Genomic DNA, 12,132 nt, shown 5'->3' with positions numbered 1-12,132 from the left:
ACCAGTACAATTTTTATTTCAGCTATTTTAATTTTTAGCTCCACAATTTCTTTCTAAATAAAGAACATAGTTCCTTTTACAGCAATTTTTATCTCTTTACTAACATGTCTGTTTTCTTAAGTTCTCTGTCCATGGTTTCCTTTAGCTCTTTAAGAGTATCTTCAAGATGTAAAGTCTTAGACTGGTAAGTCCAGTGTCTGGGCTCCCTTAGGAATGGTTTCTGCCAGTTATTTCCCTGTGAATGGCCCGTAATTTTCTGTTTGTTTATATGCTTTGAATTTTTCTTTGGAAATTGGACAATTTGAATATTATAGTGTGGTAACTCTGGAAATCCCATCCCCAGGGTTTGCTGTTCTTGATTGTTGATTTGTTGTGGGCTGCAATTGTCCATTTGTTTATTGAATTTCCCAAAATATTTTCTCAAAAACTAAATTGTACTCTTTGTTCTGTGTGGTCACTGAAGACTTTTTTTGTGTTATCTCTGCAGTAATCAGCCTATTAGAGATTTATCTCCAGTCCTAATCCTGACAGAGATTTACTTTAATACTAGGAACCAAAACCATCAAAAAACAGATTCCCCTTTTCGTAGCAGATTAGCTCTGAGCTCGGGAACTCCTAAAACATTTAGCCAGGCTACCAGCGGCTCTGCCTTAGACTTCCCAACCTTTTTGTGAAGCAATCAAAGATCAACAGGAGATGATAGCTTAGGGTTCTTCTAAGTCTTTCCTGAGCAGTCTGGCTCCGGTCAGACACAATGCACTGCAGATTCCTTGGTGGATGTGGCGGCGCTTCAAAGCCCTTATTCCTTGAGGTACCTTCCTCCTTAGCCTCATTGTCCTCAGATTTTTGGTCAGTCTGCTGTTTGCCCTACCTCTGCTGTTCCTTGTCACGGGTGGCTACAGGTCATCTGTGTCTTTAATACTTTGGACTGACACCAGCCTGAAGAGCTTCTCCCATCTAAAGGGAGCCTCCAGACAGGTCAAAATGCAGAGTTACAGTGTTTTGAGAACACAGTGAATATTGCACTTCCTGGCATCAGCAAGACACCAGCTGGAACTCAGGCCACCATCTCCATGGCTGCCACTGAGATGGAGAATGAGATGTGGTCAGTGAGTAAGCAGAAATACCACAGTACTTTCTTACTGAAATTTAATCTCTTTTTTTTCATTAAACATTCCCTTTGTCCCTATAAGTTTTTTTTATTTACTAGATTTCATATATCCAAAAACATTGATTCTGTAAGTTTTTGCAAGCTTAATTGCAGCTTCAGAGAGGGACTTATTCCTGAGCTTTCTACGCTGCTGTTTCCCATGATGTTACTCTGACATCTATAATTATATCTTTAGATAATATCTATTGATTGTCTACTACGATCAGTAATAAAATTAAATATGATTTCTCTTTCTCTATCATTCCTGTCCTTCATCATCCATTTTTTTGATAGTGATACTATATTTCTTAATGTTTATTATCTATGTACTATTTTTAATATATTTTTATTGAAGTATAGTGAGTTTACAGTGTTTTGTCAGATTCTGGTGTACAGCACAATACTTCAGTCATACATGAACATGCATATATTCATTTTCATATTCTTTTTAACCGTAAGTTACTATAAGATATTGAATGTAGTTTCCTGTGCTATACAGTATAAACTTGTTGTTTATCTGTTTTATATATAGTAGTCAGTATCTGCACATCTCAAACTCCCAATGTTCATACTTCTATTACTTGATCTGTCAAGTTTAATGTGTATCCGTTGAACCCCAGCTGTTCCAAATGAGGCCATTGATGAATTACTGTCCACTACTTCTCAATATTTGTTACTTATATAATCTCTACATTGTCGTGGATTAAAACTGTTTCATTCTTTTTCATCAAACCATCCTTTTTATGTGTCTTTGTCTTGGTTTTCAGTACCCATTGCAAGTCCCTTTGCTGTGGTTTCCTCATTCATATTTTGCTGAATTTTGTTCTCTACTCATTTACTCAAAATGGCTTCCTGAGAACAGTGCTTACTAAGTATCTGCAGTAACAAAGCTGTTCCTTTGTAGTTTTGATACTTTAAGGACAGGTGGCTGGGTATGAAATCCTCAGTTTAACCTCTCTTTACCTGAGGATCTTGTAGGAATTCCTTCACTGTTTTTTGCCTTTGGCGTTATATGTACTCTGAAGAAAACTAAGGTAAGAGAAATTTTTCTTCTCCAAAGTGGCTCGACTGTCTTGACTATCTGGCCTCGTTGTACAAAGAATGATTCATGCCCCTTAAAAATGTAGTATTTATTTTACTGTGTATCTCAGGGTTGACTGCTGTGGCAGGTAGAATAATACGCTCCCAAAGACGCCCACATTCTAATCCCTGAAACCCGTGAGTTTACTCCCCTACATCTGGGACTTTGCAGACATGATTAAGATAAGGAATTTGGGGAGATTGTTCTGGGTTATCTGAACAGGCTGAGTATAATCACAAAGGCCCTTATATGAGGGATTTAGCAGGGTCGGAGTCAGAGAAGGTGATGTGGTGATAAAAGCAGAGTTCAGAATGATGTGTTTGTTGCCTGGGAAGAGTGGAGGGGCTACAAGCCCAAGAAAGCAGGCCAGCCATAGCAGCTGGAGGAGACAAGATGGTTATTCCAGCATCCAGAAGGAACACAGACTTGCCAGCATCTTGATTCTTGTCCAGTGAGACTTCTGATGTTTAACATTGGGAGATAATAAATGTTTATTGCTTTAAGCCACTAAGTTTGTAGTTACTGCTTACAGCTGCAATAAGAAAGTAACAAACCTCTTCCGAAGCAACTTTCCCTGAGCCGCGATGGGCCTTTCAAGCCTGCAGCAGCTCTAAGTGGTTGCTCTGCTTGCCTTTCTGTTGTTTGTTTTGTCTTTAGGGGTCCAGTGATGTACACGCTAGTGATTATCTGCATGTCTTTTATGGTCTATAATTCTACAATTTTTCTCAAATTCTTAACTTTTTCTTTATTCCATCTCATTTTGTTTTGTGCAAAACCTAGGTCCCCTTCTGAAATGTTTACTTTTATTTTCATTTAAATGAAGGGGTTTTTTTTCCCCTCCTAATTTCCCAAGTTCTTGTAGCTAATGTTGACATTTCCTGTATTGTCTGTCTGTAGAATTTCTGTGTTAGGGGTTCTTCACCTTCAGCGAGTGGATTTTTGCTGGCTCTTTGTGAACTTGGCTGCTTCCAGGCTTTCGTGCCATTTTCTTTGCTGCTTCTCTTCACTTCTACGCTCAGCTTCAGTGTGGTCTCAGTTGCTTTTGGCGTCCATCACAGTTATTTTGGAGAACACGCATCTGTCTGTTTCTTTCATAGGACCTACAGGAGGTAAAAGAGGAGAGACGTAATTGCCACAGCCATGTTAAGAGTGGAAGTCTTTTGTTTATTCTGCTTTTTAACATCATGATTTCATAGAGGCAGTGATGAGATTGACTTTTAATCTCGCAGTAGAATTTAACACTGCATTTAAGGCTTCGTGGAGCTGGGAAGTTTATACTTTATCAAGGTACATCTATGTTTTAGCTGTTGACTAACAAAAATAAGCGTTAATACTCTTGGAATTTACTTCCAAATTCTTCAGTATCTGCTGTAAGGTGTGATGCATGCTAGCTTAGGAAATCTTTCTACAGAATAAGCATTTAGTGCATGTTCTCTTGTTATTAGCGTTTATCTGTGGGCTAACTAGCAAGCTGAAAATCTAAGTCTTAAGATGTAGACACATAACACTTACACTTACATTTATAATTACTTTAGCTTTGAATTAGTCTTTTAGCATATTTTCTTAGATTTAAAGTTCATTCAGCAGCACATACTGATTGAGTACATACTAGATTTGGAACTGAACCGAACTTGGGCCTCCTCGTCCTATGTGCAGTGAAGCCAATCTACTGACACCAGGTTGTGAAGAAGGAAAGTACAGTGTTTATTACAAGGCGAAGCAAGGAGAATGGGCAGCTTGTGCTCAAAAGACTTGAACTCCAGGATGACTTTCGGGAAGGGTTTTTAAGGGCAGTGTGAGGGAGAGGGTCTCAAGGTGAGTGATCAGTTTGTGCACTCTCTTCTGATTGGTTGGTGGTGAGATAATAGGGTGCTGTGTCAGCAGTCGACATCATCAACTTTTGGTTTCCAGTGGTCTAGGGCTATGTGCTGGTGGTCAGCACACAGTCGACTTTCTTCACCTGGTGGGTCTTTTGGTATCTGCAGAACAGCTTGGGAATGTGCACCAGACTTACCTTCACCTTTGAAACTGAACTGGAAGCCCTTGTGACTAATTGACTGTTTAACTTACGGCTGCTCTCCTGCCTGACTGTCCTTTCTGTGTTTCTGCATTCTCTGCTTTCCCAAACATTAACTGGCAGGGCCTGTTCTTTGTTCCAGACGGAGGGCTTAGGAAGTCATGGTGTGTTTCCATAACCGCTTTTCCTAGTCGACAATAAGCAGGGACACAGAGGGGTCTGTCACTGGGAAGGCCCCTACGTGCACCTGCTCAGGTTCCTGTGCTAGGCTCTACTCTTGGCATTTGGGTTTACAGCTCTGACTACAGCTTAGTCATTTCCTTGGCCTAATGGAGTATAATCTGTGTGTGTGTGTGTGTGCACGCGCGTGTGTGTATACAGGGGTGGCAGGGGAGAAACCCAGACAGTACATAAAAACAAGCCAACGTGTACTCTCTCTCTTTAATATATTTCCAGCAAGATAGGATGAAATGCCAAAAGCAAATATCAAGAGAAAATAAGAATATCATCGTAATATTTGGTTTTCTCTCTATCCTGACAATACGGCCATGGAATTTGGTACAAACTGGCTCACTAATTTTATAGATAAGCATGGTGTCCAGAAGTAGGGGCTCAATTTAAGGTATTGCAAATTTCTTTTTTTTTTTTAGTCAGTAAATATCTCTGATTGGAATATAAAGAAGCAGTTTTAGAAATATGTGTTTTGCTTCCATTCAGGAATACCTATTGTCTCTATGATGCGGGTGTTTCATTTCCCGGAGTTTCAGTAAACAGGTAGTAAATGCCTTCAGAATACAGCGGAATGTTCATGACTAATTGCATAGTACGCCACCATCCTGAAGTATTTTATGTTTAAAGTTGAGTTAATTCATTTAATAAATATTTGCTGCATCTGCTGTGGGCCAGTCATCCTTTTTAGCCCTGGGGAAATAGGAGGGAACCAAACATAAACCATCCCCGGACTCAGAGAAGTTAGCATCTAAAATGTGTAGGGCTGGAAGGGCGAAAAAAGCCCTCTGTGGTCAGAACATCAAATAAGTGTCTTTCCTACCGTGAAAACAGTCGCCTTCGGTCATCAGCTTGCCTCTGACAGCAACCACAGCCATGGTATTAATTCCTCCTCGTATTTCCAGACTCTACATTAAAAAATGCTTTGGGCACATGATCTTATTTAAGCAGAATTTAAAACTATGTTATTATCATCTTTTTTGCTGAAATGATGTTATATCAAAACAGGTGATGGCGCTGGAGGTTTTCCATTTCAGGAAAAGGTTTCTCTGAGACTCCCTGGGGAAGAGCGCACAGCTGGGAGCGCTCACTCCGCCTGGGAGCACAGGAGAGGAGTGGGGGAGGTCTGTGGGGTTCGCTCGCCCTCCCTTCTCCCCGTGCACGCCTGCCCCCAGACCCTCGCGCTCCCCTCCCTCCCTCTGTGAGACGTGAGCCTTGCCGGCTGCCTTAAGGACTTGCTTTATTTTAAGTTGAATTCACAGTGTAATCGTCTTTGGTCACCTCTGGCTCTTCAGGCCTCAGAAATATTCAGAAAATCTGTGGTTCTTGTTTTATAGGCTTCCCTTGGGAATCCTGTTTGGTTAAAGGTCAAGTAGAATGGTTTGGCCCTGGGGGCACCATTGGAGTTGGCCCTTACACTGAACTGTTGTATTTGTGAACCTGAAACCGTTGCTGCCTCCATCCTCCGGGGCCTCCTTGGGAGAACCCGCAGGGCGAGATTTCCTTTACAGCCAATCAGGGGACAAGGTGTTCTTTTCCTGAGCTTCTGGCGTATCATCCTGTACACCCTGAATTTTAGTACTGATTTTGTTTCTCTTCTAGTTATGACCAAGGTGAAGTCTGGGGACACGTGTGGCCCAGCACTGCCAATTACATAGGAGTATTTTTAATATGATTTTAGACTATTCTCTTGTTACATTACCATTTCCCTAATTGCATCACTTATTTTTATACCATTTTACTTATAACCCCAATTTCCCAGTCTCTAGCCTGAGGGTCCACTGTTTACGCCAGTCTTTACACAACGTGATGGTGACAAATCCGGTGACCTTAGCCTGTGAGTTCATGGGAAGTTTGGCTTACTTTCTCGGTAGGTGTTCTGGCTTTGCCATTTGAGCCCCTTTTGCTGCCTGTTTCTTTGGCCACTGTCTTCTCTCTGCCTCTTTGAGTACAGTGGCTCCCCCGTCACTCCCCAAGTGAAGTCTGAGGGCTGCTGGAGGAGAATTGGTGTATTGAGCAGAAGCCACTTTCAGCTTGAATATTTCAGACAGCTCTCATAAAGGGCCCTGACCGTGTCCCAGTAAAGATCAGGTCTTACTAAGTTTTCTCTCTCTCTGTAAGTTCTGTTCAGTTGCCTTGTTGGAGAGGGCGCTGGCTATCTCCTGGTACTCTTTGCTAAAGTCTCCACAAAAAACTCCCTCGTCTCTGGGAACTAGAGCGGAGCCACATTTACCGCCCTAAAATGTATCTCTTTGGTGTGAGGATCTAATTTAGGCTGATTATTTTTAATTATTATTTTTAAGAAGACTCAGGAAGTTTTTCTTGTTACCTCCCTCCTTAACTGACTAAAAGAGTTTAGATAGAGGGCTTGGTCCTGGAACAGAGCCATCACCAGAGACATCTGCAGAGAATATGGGCTAAGGGTGGTGGGGGAAGCTCAGGCAGGGCCTAGGATCAGAGTCCCCACCCTGGGTCCCGCTGACTCTGGTGGCCTAGCAAACATTTGTTTACCACACTTTTGCTTTTCCATCTCTTGGTGAATTGCCTTCCTCCCCTTTGAAGTCCCAAGCCGCCACTCGTAACATCCTTTTTTTGTCTTTAGCTGAAAATGGTATTCAAGCTGAGGGCTTTGGCACAGAGCTCAGTGTTCCTGGGGCTCTCCCATGTACACCTGTTGTTAAACTTTTGTTTGATTTTCTCCTATTGATCTGCCTCATATCATTTTAATTCTTAGACCAGCCAGAAGAACCTGAAGGGTAGAGGAAAATTTCTTCCTCCCCAACAGAATCAAAGAAGACCCCCCAAAATCTCTGTTGGTCTGTTATTCAGAGACATTTTGTCCATTTTTTGCTCCAGACTTTCCCATCCAGACCAGCCTTTATTATGAAAGTTGCTGAATACAGAAGAACTAGAAAACCCCGACATTTCACATGAAGTGTTTGCTTTCAAGTTCCCGTATCTGATACTTGCCTGGAAAAGTATGTCACTGAGGCTGAGAAACCACTGGAGGACTGTGATTTCTCTGTTTCCTCTTTGTTTTTAAAGATGAAATTCTCTAAGTTTCAGACTTAGTTTAGCAACTAAGTGGAGGTCAAAACTGCTTTTCTCAGTGTTTTTACCTTATAAATCATTCTCTTCATTGTAGGAGCTTACACATTTGTTCCATGGCTTCTCAGCTTTAAGAGAGGAAGAGCCCTTGAAGAAAAAGAAAATAAAATATTGGTCAAAGAAACAGGTTACTTCTTCATATATGGTCAGGTAGGTCCAACCCTAATGCTGTTGTCATTTTCCAACACCTCCCATTTTGTGCTCACTTCTGACAAAGTTCTTTGGTTTGCTTCCCAGGTTTTATACACCGATAACACCTTTGCCATGGGACACCTAATACAGAGGAAAAAAGTCCACGTCTTTGGGGACGAATTGAGTCTGGTGACTTTGTTCCGATGTATTCAAAACATGCCTGAAACACTACCCAATAATTCCTGTTATTCAGCTGGTAAATAATAATTTTGTATAAATAGAAAGACATTCCTCAAAATACTGTGTGGTTTGTATTATCTTGAATCATAAGCTAGTCTGTGTCACTGAGACTGAGGAAATCAGCACTAACAGGTTTACCATTTTCAAAAACATTTGGAATGGCAGGAACTTCACAGCAGTCAGCACCGAGAAGGATCCTCACCTGTGTCGTCTTCTGTAATAACAGCAACGATAGAATGATAAGAGAGTGATCACTGCATGCCAGCCACTTTGCCTGTGCCCCTTCATGTAATCCTCCCTGTTGAAGTGGGGTGGGATCTGAGACACAGAGAGGCAGCAAACACTGTCTGAGGCTGCAAAGCTACTAAGCTCCAGAACTGGGTTTAAGACAGCAGGTCTGACCCGATTGGAAGCCATAGTGTCTCTTCTTTATTTACAACAGAAGAGATGCCTTTGGCCAGTTTGAGGGTCAGGGCAAGTGGCACAATGGCTTCTCTCACCTTCCTGCAGGTGAAGTCTGGTGTGGATGGACACCAGATGGGCGATCGTGGGGAGTGGAGTGTGGGAGTCCGCCTGTGTCTCAGCTCAGGGCCCAAGGGATGGAGAGAAGGGGAAAGATAAGCTCTCTCGATCTCAGGTCTGTTTGGGCGGTAACTGTCAATCATTTTGTTTTGGAGGTAATTCCAGATTAATCAAGGCCAGTATATGGGGGGGAAAACCTTGCATTAAACACATTTTTTTCTCTCTGGTAATTTTTGATAAATCCATTCAGGACCCCAAGGAAGGTCTTCAGTTAGTGTGAATGACAGTGTGAAACACAGGTTTGGAGGGTAGGGTGGCTGTGCAATTTGAAGGACTGTGTTTCAAAGGCATTTACTGACAATTGCACAATGAATCTGTTAAAAAAAAAAAAAAAAGGAAGGAAAATAGTTCACAATAAAGGAGACGATTGTCATCCTGGACCCACAGCAATAAATAGCTTTGATGGGGTGAGGAGGAAGTGTGTTAAGTTGAAATTCCCTAATTTTCATAGAGAGGTTTCCCTGTGGCCAGTGGTGACCAGTATTTGGGTGTTGCTAAGTATTTGTAATCAGTGTGGCCACTCCAATCTGTTATTTGTCTATAATTAATACTTGGAGCTTTACAACAAAGTCTTTTTCAGATTTTCTTATCATCTGAGCATCTCACATTTACTTGGCCAGAGTTCCTAAGTACCTGACTTTTTAAGAGTAATTAACTTGACTACTTCAAGATAGTTCTCAATGCTGATAGCTTAGTATGTTTTACGAAAACTGTTCTTTAGGAAATTTAAGTTTTCAGTTTTCATCTGTTCTAGGGCGAATTTGTTTGAAACCATTAAACACCACACATTGGTGTATAAGTGTATAAAGTGCTTTCGTAATAATCTGAAAAAAATTAAAATGGTCCATTTAAGGAGCTCAGCATAACACTAAGGAACCTCTTTTGTACACAGAGCTGAATCTTCATTATTTCATTAGCAAGTTTAGTATGTTTATTGTAGGAAAAGTTAGAGCCGTTTGTTATAATCTGGGAGAATTGAAAGAGCCAGAAACTCAGTGTTGAAATCTGAAATGGAACCTACTTTTAAAAGTGGTTGGTTTGCACCTTTATTTTGAGAGTTACTATTACTTGATGTTCTGTGATATATAGCCTTTGTCAAATACTAGATTATCTTCAGTCTCTATGATAATTGACTAATCTAGTCAACAAATAAATTCAGTCTTTTTTTTCCTACTTAGCATAGTCATCAAATGCTTTGCCAATCCTAGAAAGTGTACACTTTACCCTTAATAATATCTAAACCTGTGTTCTTTTGTTTGTTGTCTGTCTTAGTCCATTACAAAAAACAAGATCTTTAGAGACAGAATCTTTGTTCATTCCAACCACTGCCCCGTGCGTGCCTCCGAAGGGGTCTGGTGCATCTTACATGTTCAGTAAATAAATACCCTCTGGCTGCTGCTGGAGGAAACCCATGTGTGTTGGGTTTGACAGCGGAATAGAGGTTAACACATAAGTGTTCATATAAACCACAGCATATTAATGAAACAGTACAACTACTTTTTAAAAATTGTGTTGAAATTATTGACAATTAGATGCTATTTTGTTTGCCAGTGTCTTTGTTTTATTCTCTGCCCCTCCTCCTCTTTCTTTTTCTTCCTATTTTTCTCTTAAAATGGGGTCAGGTTGACTTGATATACTGAGTGTAGTTCTTGTGTTTTGTATTCCTGAGTCACAGGGTACATTATTGTGAAATAGGCACATGCAGATTTATTGGTCCGTTTTGAGAAGCTAATGAACTTTGTTGCTTTTGATTATAAAGACAAGCATGGTCATTTAAGAAAACAATATAGAAGGCTATAAAAAGGAAGCCAAATGACTCCTAACCCCATAGTCTGACTCTTATGTTAACAGATGTGCTTTGTTAATAATGTGTTCTTTAACTTTTTAATAATTTACACATTTTATATGCACATTTAAAAGTATTTAGGACTATGCAGTTCATAAGTGTCTGTGTATTTTTTTTATTTTTATTGAACATTATTATAAACGGTATCCTTTGTCAATAAAATGAAGCAAAACCATTTTAGCTGCATACTAGTCCACCATAGGTGATGATTTACTGAACTTTTTTTCCTCTTAAAGTTAGATATTTGGTTCCTGTTTAGAGTCTCCATTTTAGAAACAGCAGGTGATAAATCCATTTGTATCTGTTGTAACTCTGTGTGCTCTTCCTTTTTTTTAAACTTTTTTGGTATTTTTTTGTTTTTAGACGAGTAGAATTATAACTGGTTTCCAAGTCCACGGGTGTAATTTGAAGTGTGAATGCCTCTGTTAACATTTTTTTTCCAAAAGAAGAGAGTTTACTCTGATGTTCCTGCCCCTCCCCCGGGTCTGTGCTGTGGTACCGCTGCTTCAAGTCCTTGTGAATTGCTCTTTTCCAGGCATTGCCAAGCTGGAGGAAGGGGACGAACTCCAACTGGCGATACCGCGCGAAGATGCTAAAATCTCGCGGGAGGGAGACGGCACGTTTTTCGGTGCGCTGAAACTTCTGTGACCTACGGAAACCTTGTCTGTGGCTGCTTGCCCCCCTTGCTCTGCACCTCTACAGAGAAAACTCTTAACTGGAAATGCCAAAAGGAGAAAAAAAAAAAAAGTGGTTATTACCATACCCTCTTCTGTGAGCTGTTTGTTTTGGTTTTCTGAAACTAGACCCAAACAGGAAATTTAACAGACAACCGCAGCCATCGGGTGTCATGTGAATTACAAGAAATAGAGCCCATTTAAGGAAAAATAGAATTAGAACGACTCCCCCCCCCCCCCAATGCCATGTTGAACAACTTAGTCATAGCTTCTGGGCTCATAGGAAGCACAGATTCAAAGGGGCCATGATCGCATCTTCTAAACGCTATTCCACTGCTTGTTGAGGAAAAGCACCACGCCTGTAGGACATGAAGACATGGGGGGGGGGGGGGAATCCCGGGATTCTCTCTGTTTTTATGTTAAACACCAATTCTCCTTTTTTCAGTTAATACCGAGAAAAACCAAAAAGAAAAAAGTATATAGAAATCTCGCACTCCATACATGAAAAAGTAACAGTTTACATGTAAATATCATATTAAACAGTTGGACTCAAAATAGGATCTAGGTACCATGTAAGTCTTTTAGGTTTATTTCAAGTTTGCAATTTTTAGCTCTAATATTATATATTCCTTGATGGAACACTCCCAGACATTTTTCACAGGAGGGAAATAATTCTCTCATGTGTCTACATTCATGTCTTTTTTTTTTTTCTAGCTAATTTCAGTTACTTCAGAAACTTTTAATGTAGGGTGATTCCACTTCATGCATATAAGCATTTATTGGAAAAAATAACAATTGTTATAATTGTTCTTACGTAAAAATCAAATCTGCAATAGAAGTTAATAAATACATTTGTAATAATGTAATTTCCTTTTGTTGCCTCTCCTGTTTTAAACTGCTGCTATAATAGTTCACATAGCACGGCCTCTAAAAAATACTCCTATTATTAGCTTTACAGGAGTTGGAGTTTAGTTAAAGTTCTTGGCATCCTGAGTATGTTCTATACCATGTGCTTGTTATAAAAATTACTCCGTCAGAAGACATCATCCTAACCTTCATTTTATGAAGACTCGT

The 12,132-nt window shown here is 40.3% G+C and overlaps 1 protein-coding gene across 3 annotated transcripts in view; it reads left to right on the top strand.

Annotated features, from left to right (window-relative positions):
* Positions 1 to 11,924, top strand: part of TNFSF13B (TNF superfamily member 13b) — a 71,046-nt gene extending 59,122 nt beyond the window's left edge. For all 3 annotated transcript variants that reach the window (XM_032496675.1, XM_032496674.1, XM_006195176.3), the window contains 3 exons: positions 7,622 to 7,734; positions 7,822 to 7,972; positions 10,920 to 11,924. In XM_032496675.1, coding sequence (XP_032352566.1) covers positions 7,622 to 7,734; positions 7,822 to 7,972; positions 10,920 to 11,032 — 377 coding nt within the window. In that variant the 3' untranslated portion in view covers positions 11,033 to 11,924. The remainder of the gene's footprint in view (positions 1 to 7,621; positions 7,735 to 7,821; positions 7,973 to 10,919) is intronic.
* Positions 11,925 to 12,132: the final 208 nt, after the last annotated feature.

The sequence above is a fragment of the Camelus ferus genome, chromosome 14, assembly GCF_009834535.1.
Source record: "Camelus ferus isolate YT-003-E chromosome 14, BCGSAC_Cfer_1.0, whole genome shotgun sequence".
Lineage (NCBI taxonomy): Eukaryota > Metazoa > Chordata > Mammalia > Artiodactyla > Camelidae > Camelus > Camelus ferus.
This window is presented reverse-complemented; position numbering and strand designations above follow the sequence as displayed.